Here is a 13771-nt window from a genome sequence, read left to right on the forward strand (position 1 = left end):
GACGCGTGCGTGAGCCCGAGCCTGGACTACAACTCCCGGCGTGCCCCGCGCGGGGGGGAGCCGCGCGCTGATTGGCTGCGGCCGTGGTTTGAACAGGGCGCGCGGCGCGGCCTACACCCGGCGGCGGCGGAGCGGGAGCGGGTGAGGGCCCGGGGGGGGGAGCTGCGGTGCCCCCTGAGGGGCTGGGAGGGAGCTGAGCCCCCCCAAAGGGGATTTGAGAATGGGGGAGGGAGCTGAGGGCCCCCAAGGGGGTTTCAGAGGGGCTGGGGGTAGCTGAGACACCCCCCCCCAAGGGGCTGTGAGAGGGGATGAAGGCAGCTGAGGGCCCCCAAAGGGCTGTGAATGGGGCTGGGGGGAGCTGAGGGCCCCCAAAGGGCTGTGAATGGGGCTGGGGGGAGCTGAGGACCCCCCAAAGGGCTGTGAATGGGGCTGGGGGGAGCTGAGGGCCCCCAAGGGGCTGTGAATGGGGCTGGGGGGGAGCTGAGGGCCCCCAAAGGGCTGTGAATGGGGCTGGGGGGAGCTGAGGGCCCCCAAAGGGCTGTGAATGGGGCTGGGGGGGAGCTGAGGACCCCCAAGGGGGCTTGAGAGGGGATGGAGGGTTCTGTGTTCCCCCCCCGCAAAGGGCTGGGGGGAGCTGAGCTTCCCCAAGGGGTTTTGAGAGGGGCTGAGGATGAGCTGGGGACCCCCAAGGGGCTGTGAATGGGGCTGGGGGAACCTGAGGTCCCCAAAGTGGTTTGAGAGGGGCTGGGGGGGACCTGAGCCCCTGCCCCCAAGGGTCTGTGAGTGGGGCTGGGGAGAGCTGAGGGTCCCCAGGGCGATTTGAGAGGGGCTGGGGGGGAGCTGAGCCCCCCCCAAAGGGCTGTGAATGGGGCTGGGGGGGGAGCTGAGGGTCCCCCGGGAGATTTGAGAGGGGCTGGGGGGAGCTGAGCCCCCCCAAAGGGCTGTGAATGGGGCTGGGGGAGCTGAGCACCCCCAAGGGGCTGTGAGAGGGGATGGAGGGATCTGAGCTTCCCCCCCCCAAGGGCTGTGAGTGCGGCTGGGGGGATCTGAGGTCCCCAAGGGGGTTTGGGAGGGAGCTGAGCCCCCCCCAAGGGGCTGTGAATGGGGCTGGGGGGAGCTGAGGACCCCCCAAGGGGCTGTGAGAGGGGATGGAGGGATCTGAGCTCACCCCCCCCCCCCCAAAGGGCTGTGGGTGAGGCTGGGGGGAGCTGAGCTTCCCCAAGGGGGTCTGAGAGGGGGTGGGGGAGAGCTGAGCACCCCCAAAGGTCTGTGAATAGGGCTGGGGGGAGCTGAGGCCCCCTCCCCCAAGGGGCTGGTTGCTCCGTGAGGGCCAGAGAATGAGGAAAGGAGGCTGCAAGCACTGGGGAGTGGGGCTGGGCTTGCCTGGGGTGGGGGGGTCTGAGAGTCATGGGGGTCCTACTCCTTTCCCTGCCTGTCCTTCTCCAGCCCCCCCCGAGCCGCCGGCCTGGTGTCAGGAATGAAGCACCTCAAAGGAGCTGATCCTGCTGCCCCGAGGGACGACTGGGAGGGCATCGAGGAGCTGCTGGCCCAGCTCTGGGTGAGCCGGGGGGCCAGGGTGCTCTGCTGCTGGAGCTGTGGAGGGGAGAACCCTCCCTGGGGCTGCCCTGTGCTGGGCTCTGACCCCATCCCCATCCCTAGGAATGCCTCTCGCCAGCCCTGGGCGATGCCTCCGGTGCCAGGCCGGCCTCGTGGCTGCGGCGGAGCCAGACCTGCGACCGGGTGCTGCGGGCGTGCGTGGAGCAGATGGGCAAGGCCGGCGGCAGCCCGGGCAGCACGGGCAGGCTGCTGAGCGTGGCCGAGGCCGCGTGCCAGGGCTACGTGAGCGCCGTGCCGCAGCCTGCGCCCCTCTACCTGGAGAAGATCCTGTACCACCTCCTGCGGAACACGGCCGGCCGGGCCGGCGGGGCCTGCTGGAGGGCGGCCGAGCTCCTCCGAGCCCGGCTCCTGGCCTCCCGCCCGGGCCAGGAGCCTTCCAAGGACTTCAAGGCCATCGCCTACAGCAGCTTCGGCTTGCTCTGGAGAGGGGGCTCCTCCCTGGCCGAGCCCCACTGGCCGCAGGAAGAGGCTCAAGCTGTCCTCTTGGTCCGCCTGCGAGCCCTGCGCTTCCTCCTGCTGCTGGAGGAGGATGGGGAGACGTTGTCCCCGCTGCAGCCTCCCTTCTTCACCTCCCAGACAGCCCAGCAGGCTGCTGCTGCCGCTGCCTTGTATGAGGCCCAGCGGGAGCCATCCTCAGCTTTCCTTGCCCAGCAGCTCGGGGACTTCTTGCTCGCAGTGCTGAGGAAGGAAGCGACGGAGCCCCCAAGCCTCCAGCAATGCCTCTGCTTCTTCGAGCTCACCCAGGAGCAGTGCCGGCACCTCTGCAGGTGCAGCTGCTACAGGGAGGCCAAGAAGGCAGTGAAGGAAGCAAGGAGCTTCCTGGGGGCCAGCAGCAGCTCAAAGTCCTTCGGTGCCCCCCTGGCCCTGCTGGAGACCGGGGTGCAGCTGAGCCAGGCTCTGGCTGATGATGCTTGCCCGGCAGAGCCGCTCTTCTCCCAGGCTGCAGCAGCTCTCGGGGACGTGGCAGCAGTCTCCGAGCGGTTCCTCCTGGTGCTGGCTGAGAGCTGCCAGTTTGTCAGCTCCATCCTCAGCGAGTGCATGAAGAGGAGCAAGCAGCAGCCCTTCGGCTGGGGAGATGTGCTCGACCTCTGTGCCTTCACCGAGGGGAGCTGCCGTGTCCTGCGCAGGCTGCTGGAGAGGGTAAGGCTGGGGTGACCACATAGCATGGTCCATCAGAGCCTCTGTGAGTGCCTGCTCCAGGCTTGATGCTCCCCTTAATCTATCAGTGGGGTTTCTCCAGCACCCCCGTTCTGAGCAACAGTGCTTGGTGCTGTCCAGGCTCCATAGATGCTGCTTTGCTCCTTCCAGTGTCTGAAGGGGGCTATGAGGAGGCTGGAAAGGGGCCTTCATCAGGGACTGGAGCAAAAGGGGTGATGGGTTCAGACTTTAACAGGGGAATTCAGGTTGGAGATAAGGCAGAAGCCCCTTCCCTGTGAGGGTGTTGAGGTGCTGGCACAGGGTGCCCAGAGAAGCTGTGGCTGCCCCATCCCTGGCAGTGCTCAAGGCCAGGTTGGACACAGGGGCTTGGAGCACCCTGCTCCAGTGGAAGGGGTCCCTGCCCGTGGCAGAGGTTGGAACTGGATGATCTTAAGATCCTTTCCAACCCAACCCAGTCTCTGATTCCCTGCCTGCCACAGGTCCCTCCTGAGGGTGTCAAACAGAAGCTGATGGTGAAGCAGCTCCTATACCGCAGCCTCCAGCTCTTTGCCAATGTGGCCTACGATGCCCTCCAGTGCTCCCAGGTACAGGGGATGGAGGGGACAGTCTCTGGCACTGGGGATGGGTGAGACCTTTGTAGTACTGGGTAGCTTCTGCCTTCAGAGGGAACCTTGGTGGGATTGGAAGGGGCTTCTGTGTGGGCTGTGGGTCCTTGGCAGCCTCTTGCCAGTCCCTTCTCCCCACAGCCATTGCAGGGCTGGCCAGGCCTGGAGCAGCTCCCAGCGGGCTGCAGGAGGAGCGTGGAGTGGATGCTGGAAGCACTGGAGGAGCTCCCTGAGAGCGAGCAAGCCAAGTACCTGGATGTCACTGGTCAGTGCTGTGGGGGGTGGCACCAAACCTGGCTCCTTGGCCATGGTTTGGGTCAGCCACAGTCACAGAACTCTGTGTCTGTGTCCCCAGGGAGTGACAAGGGGGTTCTCTGCCACGCACAGGACGTGGCTGGTGGGGTTGGGCAGGGGGTGACAGTCCCTGGTTGGACAAGGAGAGGGTCCTTCTCTCTCCAGCACATCTCTAATGGCTGGGTTTCCCCTGTGCAGTGTCGTGCACCTTCAAGCTGGCGTACATCTTCTACAGCCAGGATCTTCACGAGGAGGCCAGCTCCATCTGTGAGCCCCTCTGCAAGGGGCTGCAGGCACTGGATGCCTATGCATGTCCAGAGATACCTGCAGAGAGGGTAAGTGCTTGCTTGATGCTTCCAGGAGTAACAGGGCTGAACTGGGCACTCTGGTCCCAGTGCCAGGGGAGCAGGGGAGGGGATGGCACCAGCTGTGGCTCATGGAACAGTTCCACTTCTCTCCTCTGCCTCTGAACTGTTCCCTTTGCCTAGAAGGAAATTGGAGGATGGGACACGGAACGCAGTGAGTTTGCTCCTGTGGGAGGCTGAATCCTGTTCCTTCTGCTCTCCCTGCAGCTGCACAAGTGCTTCAGGCTGCAGGTCGAGAGCCACCGCAAGCTGGGCTGGCTGGAGAGGGCCCTGGCCTGTGTGGGGCAGTGGCTGCTGGCGCTGCAGGGCCATGCTGGGGACCTGCTGGCAGAGCCCATCTCCCTCTGGGTCCGAGTCAAATCTGAGGCTGGGAAGCAGGGGCACGAGGAGCTGCGCTTAAGGTATAGACCTGGGCTGGGTGTCCCGAGCTGTCCCCATGCTGGGACTGTGGTGTCCAGTGTGCAGAGCCCCAGCCAGCCCCAGGGGTCTGAGGGGTTGAGGGCTTCATGTCTCATTGTAACCAGTTCAACACTCTAAATCCCCTCATGATTATGGATGCACGGTACTGTTTGTGGAAGCGACAGGAATACGGATTTGGAATTGCCATTGATAGACTCACTTAACTGCATTAGAGCTAAAATTCAAACTAGCCAACAAGTAATTGAACAGGAAAACAAGTTAGGCCACGTGGTTCATTGAAATTAGTTTCATTGGGTGCCATCCCACATAGTTGAGGCATAAATCTCGCCTAAAAAGTGTCCCTGCTCTGGGGAGGAGAGAGGATCAAGCCCCTGGACTTGTTGGGGTCATATCCTCATCAGGAAGCTCAAATGCCCAATTTATACTTGGAGAAGTGGAGGTGAAGCTGGAGTCAAACTCCTGGCTGTGGTCATGGGGGGGGGGGGGGGCAGCTGCTTTCTCATCCTGCTGTATTTGGTGTGTAAATGAGAGATAATGAGAGTCTCGGCTGCATCCCTGGCACGAGGGGCATAACAGGACCATGACGCATCAGCATCACCCCCTCTTCCACCCTGCTGAGGCCACCCACATCAGGCTCCTGCACTCACTGCTCCCTTCAGCACATCTCCCAAGGCCTCGGGCCTCATCCCCATGCCCACCTGCTGCTCCCATTTCCCCTAGGACCCTGAAGGACGGCTTGAAGGGGCACAGCCTGGACACGGAGACCTTGGTGACCGTTCTCTTTGCGGAGCTGAAGGCCTACAAGAGCGTGCGTGCTGACACGGGGCAGGAGCGCTACAACGTGCTGTGCGACCTGCTGGAGCTGTGCTCGGAGGAGAGCGGCCGCCTGCACGAGCGAGCCGTTGGCCTCACAGAGCTGGCCCAAGTGTTGTGCTACCACAGCTACTCCCAGCAGACAGACTGGTGGGTACACACCGGAATACTGGGATCGTCTCCCAGGGTCCCTCAGAGCCCCCCAAGGAGCATTTGAGGGCCCTCAAGGGGAGTTTTAAGGAGCTGGAGTGGTACTGCTCTGGCTCTGCACTGTTTGGGGTCCCTGCCCTCCGATGCTCCAGGGGTTCTGTGGGCTGAAGGCAGTTTCTAACCCCTCTCTCTGGCAGCTCCTCCCTGGACTCTATCCAGGAAGCCTTGAGGCTGCTGGAGCTGGTGCCCAGGAGCACCCAGAACCGGGACCAGCTCCTCGATGATCGGGCACAGGCTCTGCTCTGGCTCTACATCTGCACCCTGGAGTCCAAGCTGGAGAAGGTGGGTGGGGGCTGTGGGATGCCGAAATGGGTCCGGATCCAGATCTGGAAATGCCTTGGGGCTCCATAGATGTGTGAGGTGCTCTCCTCAGCCTTGCTGGCAATGCTCAGCTCTGCACCAGGACCACCAAAAGCCACTCAGACCCCACTGGAAAGCCTGTTGCTGTCTCCTAACATGCTGCCTTCTCTTCCTCTGCAGAACATAGAGAGGGAGCAGAGAGCCAAAGCTCAGGGGCTGAGACACACGGAAGACTTTGAGCCCAATGATCTCAACTATGAAGGCAGGCTGCTGGAGCAAGAGTTTCTGTATGATGGGATCTCCTTCAACCTGGAGACAGAGACTGGTGAGGACACTGGCAGGTTTGGGCCCTTTGTGAAGAGGCTTTGTCTGGAAGCACCGGGTTTGAGATCAGGGTGTCTCAGACCCGTGGTGTGTCCTCAGCTCTGTCCAAAAACCTGGATGAGGCCTTTGCCTTGTGGAAGCAGCTCCTGGCAGCACCAGGCATCCCAGCTGTGCGCAGCCCTGAGCAGACTGTAGCCTCCCTGCGCCTTCTGGCAGCTCTTTACAAGCTGATGGCCAAGGTAACGCTGCTGGGGAGGAGGCTGATGCGTCATCAGCCTCCCCGGGCTCACAGAGCCCCTCTGAGGTGGACTCTGAGTGTAACTGGGGGTGTTCTCTGCCCATAGCCCTTGCAAGCCCTGGAGAGCTACCTCCTGGTCAAAGCCCTGTGCAGCGCACTTGGAGATAGCCTGGGCACGGCCAGTGCCCTGTGCCAGGTCACCAAGCTGCTCTTCCAGCTGGAATGCCCCAGCTATGCCCAGGTAAGGCTGGCAGGGAGGGAAGGGGCCGTGGGTTGAGCCCAGCCTTAGCTGTGGCTGCAGCCCTCATGCTGCTGTGGTGTTTTCCAGCTCTTCCTGGAGGAGACAGAGTCCTGCCTGCAGAAAGCCGACAGCAGTGACAGTTCCTACGTGGTGCTGCAGCAGAGCTGCCTCCTGCTGCGCAGCCACCTGTGCTGTGTCACCCAGCAGGTGAGCTCCTGCAAGGCCTCCTCTGCATCAGGAGCAGTGTTGGAGGCCAAGAGGCGGCTGCAGCAGCTGCTGTGTCCTCAACATAAGGACATGGAGCTATTGGAGCAAGTCTAGAGGAAGCCACGGGGGGGATCAGGGGCTGGAGCAGCTCCCATAGGAGCCAGGCTGAGAACATTTGGGCTGGAGAAGAGAAGCTGCGTGGAGACCTCAGAGCAGCTTCCAGTGTCTGAAGGTGGGCTATGAGGATGCTGGAGAGGGACCTGCATCAGGGACTGAGTGATAGGACAAGGGGTGATGGGTTCAGACTGGAACAGGGGGAGTTCAGGTTGGAGATAAGGCAGAAGCTCTTCCCTGTGAGGGTGCTGAGGCACTGGCACAGGGTGCCCAGAGAAGCTGTGGCTGCCCCATCCCTGGCAGTGTTCAAGGCCAGGTTGGACATAGGAGGTTGGAGCACCCTGCTCCAGTGGAAGAAGGGGTCCCTGCCAGTGGCAGGGGGTTGGAACTGGATGATCTTAAAGTCGCTTCCAACCCAAACTATTCTGTGTTTCTCTGAGCTCCATTTCAATACTGTGGGTAGGGACTTTGGGCATGGAGACACCCTGGCCTGCAAATGGTGACTCTTTCTCTCCCTGCAGATTGAAGAGGGTCTCTCCCTGTTGCTGAAGGTGCTCCAGAACATGGCTCTGCAGAAAGTCACCAAGGTCTGGTACCTGCTGCGAGCCCAGGTCCTGCAGCTGGTGGCCACCTACCTGAGCCTCCCCCTTGCTCGCCTCTCACTGGAGCTCCGGCAGCAGATCTTTGAGCAAGGTGAGCTGCTGGGGGATGTTAAAAGCCTCCTGCTGAGCACCAGGCTGACAGGGACCATGGGCAAAGCTCCATGCACATGTTTTACCTCTGGGCTTCTCCAGACCAGCCTGTTTGGGGTGAGGAGAGGGGATTTGCTGGGGCTGGGGAGGGTCTTGGTGCTGATACCCAGAGCTGCCCTCACACAGGGTGGAAGACACCCGAGACAGCTCTTGTTGAAGCCCAGAAGCTCTTCCGCAGCATCATCCTCCTGCTGATGGGCAGCAGTGTGCTGGGATGTCAGTCAACAGCATCTGATGGCCACTTTGTGGATTATGGTGAGTTGGTCACTCCTGTGGACCACAGTCCCCCTGCTCCTCCACGAAGAGTTGGGCTCCTTCCCTGCCTCTGTGAGGAGCAGCTCTGGTCACCTTCCTGTCCTGCCTTGCAGGGGACAACCTGTTGCTGAAGTGGCAAGTGCTGGCTGATGTGCTGGCCTGCTCAGAGCACCTCGTGGCTCTCCTCAGCAGATTGGAGGTGGTGTGTAAAGCCAAAGCCTTCTGCTTGGAGGCTGTCAAGCTGGCCATGAAACTGCAGGCCACACGGTGGTGAGTTCACTGTGGAGGGGAAAACAGCCTGGCCCTAGGCTTGGTTAGGGATGAGCTACCCTTATGCCCACAGGGGCTGTTGGTGTCTGTGTCCCTTCAGTGGGGGACTGGCCCTGGTGGGAGGGTTTGGCACTTTCTCAGCTTGGTCTGGAGCAAGCATCTGCTTTGGGGAACGTTATTCCATGAGTTCATCTTGTCAGGTCAGATGTGGGCTCATTCCTCGCTGCCCATCAGCTTCCCTCCCACACTGCCCTAGGGATGGAGTGAGAGCTGTTAGGGGGGTGGGTTCCCGTGAGGGCTGTTGTGGGGTGGTCCCTTGAGGGCTGTTTTTCCCCTCTAGGTCTACTTCCTTCTTGGTGCTGAAATCCCAGCTGGAGCTGCAGCAAAGTGAGCTGGAGCTGAGCCACTTGGACCTGCAGCAAGCTCTCTTCATCCTGGAGCCCGACAGTGGTGAGTCCCTGCTCAGGGCTGGAGGAGGGCAATGGAGGAGGTGAGCCCCAAGCCTGGGCAGCTCCAGAAAGATCTGCCTCGTGCAGGTGCTCCCCATCATCATGGGTGCAGAGGTGAGAGGTGACTGAGCCATGTTTTGGCTCCTCAAGTGACTCCTCCAGCCACTCAAGGTGTAGGTGGGGAAAGCAGCATCTTTGGCTCTGGTTTCTGCACCCCTCCTCGGGATGCAGGGGTCAGGGCTGAGCAGGGAGGACCCAAAGAGCCATCCTCTCCACCTGCAGAGTTGAAAACCAGCAAAGAGCAGCAAGGCTACATGAAGATCCTGCCCAGGAAGGGCAAACTGGAGGGCAGGAAGAAGCAGGACTCCATCTCCGAGCCCCCTGGGGAAGAAGAGGGTTTCCTGAAGGGCCCCACGCTGGCATTTGTGGCCACTGTGAGTGAGCCAGGGAAGGCGGATGCCCTCACTGCCTCCCCGGAGCTGAAGCCTGCGAGGAGGAAGAGGCCAGCCTTCCTCAGCCACCCCACAGCCTGCCCCTGCTGCCTCTGCTCCGACCTCTGCCTCTCTGCTCTCTGCCTGCGCTGGCTCCTCTCCTGTGCCCAGGCTGAGCTGGCAGCAGGCAGCACGGCCAAGGGGCTGGCTCTGCTCCGTGCCATGGTGCCGCGCTGCGCCGCCGTGGCCACCCGCTTTGCTGCCGTGCTGCAGGACAAGCTGAGGGACACCTCCACCAGCCAGGACCCGCCGGCACTGGAGCTGCTGCACGAGCTGCTGGCCTCTTGCTACGCCACCCTGGCCCTGCAGAGCCTGGCCAGCCCCCACCTGGCAGAGGAGCTGGAGCCAGGGTTGAAGTTCTTGGCGTCCTGCAGGCCCCACGTGCCCAGCCTGGAGGTCTCCAGGGCCACGCTGCTGCTCGCCAAAGCCACAGCCACCTTTGGCCACGGTGACTCCATGGATGCCATCTTTGCCAGCTCTTGGAGCCAGCAGCTGCCCACACCGACTCCGGCAGAGCCTGAAGCGGTGGCTGCGCCCCAGGCCCTCAAGACAGCCAAGGCTCAACCCCAAAGGAGCAAGAAGACACCCTTGGCTGTGGCTGTGCCTAAGCCCAGAGTGAAGAAGGGCCAAAGAACAAAGCCCTCAGCTGTGCCAAGCACCGAGGACGTGTTTGCTCTGAGTGACCTGGACACGGAGGTGCCCCCCATCGTCATCCGTCCGGTGACGGTGCCTTGCACCCCACACCAGAGACCGCGTCTCCCCTCTAAGGCCCGCGCAGCCCCGGGCCCCAGGACCCCCTTCACCATCTTCAGCGAGTCCTCCCCGCCAAGCAGCAAGGCCCAGCTCCTGCGAGCACCCAGAGCGCTGGGGAGAGTCAAGACTCGCCTGCAGGTGAGTGGGGAGGGAGGTGAGGGGCAGCTCCGTGTGCCCAGCACCAGCCCCAGCACCCTCTGTCCCTCTGCTCCAGGTGACATTCAGCGATGACAGTGACCTGGAGGCTCCTGCAGCGGGGGGGACCCCCACAGCTTCCCGCAAGCCCTCCTGCCCCCAGAGAGCTCGGTCCCCCCGGCCCACGAGGTCCAAGGGGAGCTCGCAGGGGCTCGGCACCCGCAGGAGCTGTGCTCAGCCCCGCAGAGGGCGGCCGGGCACCCACAGGGCTGGGGCTGCAGAGGAGAAGAGGGAGCGAGCGCCCCGCAGGGCTGCCAGCAAGAGAGCAGAGGAGGAGTGCGAGCTTCCCAGGGCCACGAAGGCAGAGGAGAAGATGGAGGAAGAGCTTCAGATCAGCTTTGAGGTGTTGCAGGACTCTGAGGAAGAAGCCAAAGCCCCAGGTGAGCTGGGCTGCCCCAGGATTTGGGGGGGGGGGGGGGGCTGTTGCTTTCATGCCCCCCTATGCACTTGCAGGGGGTTGTCCCCATCAGTCCCAGGCACTAGACATCTCTGTCCCTCCCCACAGTCAGCAGGCAGCAGGCTCAGTGCAAGCAGGAAGGTGCAGGCAAGAAGCACAAGCAGCAGGAGGCTGGTGAGGATGTCCTGGCAGTGCAGTGCCTGGGCAGCAGGGACACACTACACCCGGAGGGGACCCTGCCTGCAGCTGGTGGTGAGCACCCAGCACAGTGTGATGGGGAGGTTTGGGTGCTGGGGGGGGGGGGGGAAGCTGAAGCTGAGCCTGTGGCAATTGGTGGCAACTCTGCAAAACCATACTTAAAACGGGTAAAAACTGCAGGCAGAGGGTAAAAGAGCTGAGGAGGAGGCATGAGAGGGGCTGCTCCCCTTTTGTGTCTTTATCTTGACCACAGTGGGGTTTTCATCCCAGTTCCTCACCATTTCCTGAGGAAGGGAAGTGGGTGAGTGTCTGGGGGGGGGGCATCAGGCTGCTCACCAAGGGGAGCATGAGGCTGCCCTGTGAGCTTCCTGCACGTGGGATGCTGGTCTTCAGCTGGGAGCTGGTGGCCATGCTGGGGACACCACGTCTGTCCCCTCTGCTGCCCTCAGCACCACTTGGCGTGCGTTGCTCAGGGCTCCGTCACTGATCCTGCCCTGGGCTCTTCCTGCTTTGTCCCTTCCAGATGTCTCCTCCCTGGACACAGTCCTCAAGCTCCTGAAGGATGCTTTTAACTGCATCAGCCACTGCCCTCCCAGCACCCTGCACAGCCAGCTCTGCCAGCTCCTGGCTCTGGCCACGGGCAGCCGGGATCCCCTCTCCACCGCGTACCTGCTCTCCGAGTCCCTCTCCATCACCACCCGCCACCAACTGCTTGATGTCATCCACAGGAAGATCCAGTGCGTCCCTCCGTGTCCTCCCCCTTCACCCCAGAGCATCACAGAGAAGGGGCTTGCCCTTTTGGGGTGCTTATTCCCCTCCTGAGTGCCTTTTTCTCTGCAGCAAAGGGAAGAAGTCAGTGGGGGACGTGACCGAGCAGCTCAAGGGGCTCTGCCTGCAGGAGGGGAGCACTGCCCAGCGCAGCCAGCACCTTGCTGAGCTTGAGAGGCTCTTCATGTTCAGCTCCACGGGGCTGGGGCCTGAGGAACGGGACAGGTTTGGGATGCAGCTGCAACAGATCCCCAGCGGTAAGAGCCAGTGTGAGTCCAGTAACGCAGGCAGCCCATTGCCCAGGAGGGCGCTGGGTGACATTTGGGTGCTGTCCTTATGCTCTTGGTGTGACTTTCAGGGGTGACTGTGTGCATGCTGACCCTCACCAGCACCCAGCCTGGCTCCGTAGGGGACACGCTGCTGCTGACACGGCTGGAGGAGGGCAGCACCCCTGTGAACATCCGCATCCCCACGGCGCTCACCAAGGTGAGGGTAGGGATGGGACAGGGGCAGCCCTGCCATGCCAGGGGCTCAGGTCACTGCTCCCTTCCTCCTCCAGACCCCGCTGCGCTCGGTGCTGAGGGACTTTGACACCATCCAGAAGGAGCAGAAGGAAGCCAACGCCTGCACGGACAAGCAGGACTGGTGGCTGCGCCGCTTCGAGCTGGACCACAGGATGAAGGTGGGGGGGAAACCACCCTGTGGGGTGTATTTTGCACAGGGTTTGGGGTCCAGCCCCCCTCCCCCCCAGTGACTCTCTGACCTCTTGCAGAGCCTCATTGAGACCCTGGAGCTGCAGGTCCTGGGCTGCTGGAGAGGGGTCCTGCTCCCCACCAGCCCCGAGCCCACTCTGGCAGAGGAAGCCACCCGGTTGCACCCCCAGCTCCTCCAGTGTGGCTGGAGGGACACGGATCCCACCCTGCTCAAGGTGCTGGGCTTGGGCAGGAGTGCAGGGAGCTGAGCCCTTACCTGGCCTCTGCTCTCACCCTCACCTGGCCTCTGCTCTCACCCTCTTCTTCCTACCTGCAGGCACTGCTGAACGCTGCTCCCCTCCTCTCCCCCTGTGATGTTCAAACTGTGGCCTTCAGCCTCTGCTCAGCACAGCCCCGCCAGGCTCAGCAACTCTTGCAGGAGGCAGTAGAGAAGAGGAAAGCCTGCGCCAAGCAAAGCAGCAGCTCCCTTGTCCTGGTTCTGGATAAGGTGAGAGCCCTGCCCTGCATCACCTCCTCCTGGCTCTGCTGCCTCCCTCCTGCTCAAACCTTCCTCCTCCTCCTCTCCCAGCACCTCCAGAAGCTGCCCTGGGAGAGCATGGGGTGCCTCAAGGCTGTGCCCGTCACCAGGCTCCCTTCCCTGCGCTTCCTGCTCAGCTACTCCCTGGCACAGAAGGTGAGAGGATGTGGGGGGACCCCACGTAGCCCAGCCCTGGGGTGGGAGGGATCCCCCAGACCTTGCCCTTGACGTCGTGTGCCCCCTCCTGCAGCAGGCAGGGTCTGTGCTGAGCCGTGGCGTGAACCCCAGCAGCACCTTCTACGTCCTCAACCCGCACAGCAACCTCAAGGGCACCGAGGAGCGGTTCCGGGGCTGGTTTGAGAGGTGGGTGAACAGCTCTGGGGGGGCTGCAGGGGTTGGGGGGCGTCTGTGCCCCCCCACCCTGTTCTCACCAGCATTCCCACAGTGAGCCCGGCTGGAAGGGGGTGACAGGAGCAGTCCCAAGCCCTGAGCAGATGCAGGCAGCCCTCCTGGAGCACGACCTCTACATGTGAGCATCCCTGGGGCTGCTTGGGGCCACCCTGCGGGGTAGGAGGTGACACCAGGGCTCACCCAGGGGTGCTTTCTCCCTGTAGCTATGCCGGGCATGGAGCAGGCGCCCGCTTCCTGGACGGGCAGACCATCTCCCGGCTGGAATGCCGCGCTGTCACCCTGCTCTTCGGCTGCAGCAGCGCCCTGCTCGTCGTCAGAGGCAGCCTGGAGGGCTCCGGCATCATCCTCAAGTACATCATGGCCGGTTGGTGAGTTAGGGGGGGGTCTCTCTGTGAGACTGATGGGGGGGGGGGTGTGTGTGTTCATGCCCAGTGTGGGATCTAAGCCCCTTTTCCCTTGCAGCCCCTTCGTCCTGGGGAACCTGTGGGATGTGACGGACCGGGACATGGATCGCTACGCACAGGCACTGCTGGAGGGCTGGCTCAGGGGGGGCTCGGGGGCCCCTCTCCTTGACTACATGGCCCAGGCACGCCAAGCCCCCAAACTCAAGTACCTCATTGGGGCAGCCCCTGTTGCCTATGGGCTGCCTGTCTGCCTGCAGTGAGGGCTGGGGGTCCAGGAGGGATGCTGAGGCCC

General features: G+C 62.6%; 1 protein-coding gene across 2 annotated transcripts; it reads left to right on the plus strand.

The window, feature by feature from the left end:
- Window positions 1-1453: 1453 nt before the first annotated feature.
- ESPL1 (extra spindle pole bodies like 1, separase) lies at window positions 1454-13762 on the plus strand. 2 transcript variants are annotated; one of them, XM_061442940.1, is made up of 30 exons: window positions 1454-1558; window positions 1660-2757; window positions 3255-3359; window positions 3522-3645; window positions 3873-4009; window positions 4247-4440; window positions 5180-5422; window positions 5620-5764; window positions 5963-6107; window positions 6206-6345; window positions 6451-6585; window positions 6673-6792; window positions 7428-7599; window positions 7785-7913; window positions 8027-8183; window positions 8524-8633; window positions 8915-10014; window positions 10091-10451; window positions 10577-10720; window positions 11190-11403; window positions 11507-11691; window positions 11793-11920; window positions 11994-12116; window positions 12207-12362; window positions 12464-12634; window positions 12716-12820; window positions 12915-13027; window positions 13110-13193; window positions 13279-13443; window positions 13538-13762. In XM_061442940.1, the coding sequence occupies exons 1-30, from the start codon at window positions 1478-1480 to the stop codon at window positions 13737-13739; spliced, it is 6486 nt and encodes a 2161-aa protein (XP_061298924.1). In that variant the 5' UTR covers window positions 1454-1477; the 3' UTR covers window positions 13740-13762. The 2 variants fall into 2 exon arrangements, with proteins under 2 accessions (XP_061298924.1, XP_061298925.1); XM_061442941.1 differs by having other exon boundaries at window positions 12918-13027.
- Window positions 13763-13771: the final 9 nt, after the last annotated feature.

This window comes from Pezoporus flaviventris, unplaced genomic scaffold, assembly GCF_033815535.1.
Source record: "Pezoporus flaviventris isolate CSIRO_AGI_PZ_B2104156 unplaced genomic scaffold, CSIRO_AGI_Pfla_v1 ptg000257l, whole genome shotgun sequence".
NCBI classification, from domain to species: Eukaryota; Metazoa; Chordata; class Aves; order Psittaciformes; family Psittacidae; genus Pezoporus; species Pezoporus flaviventris.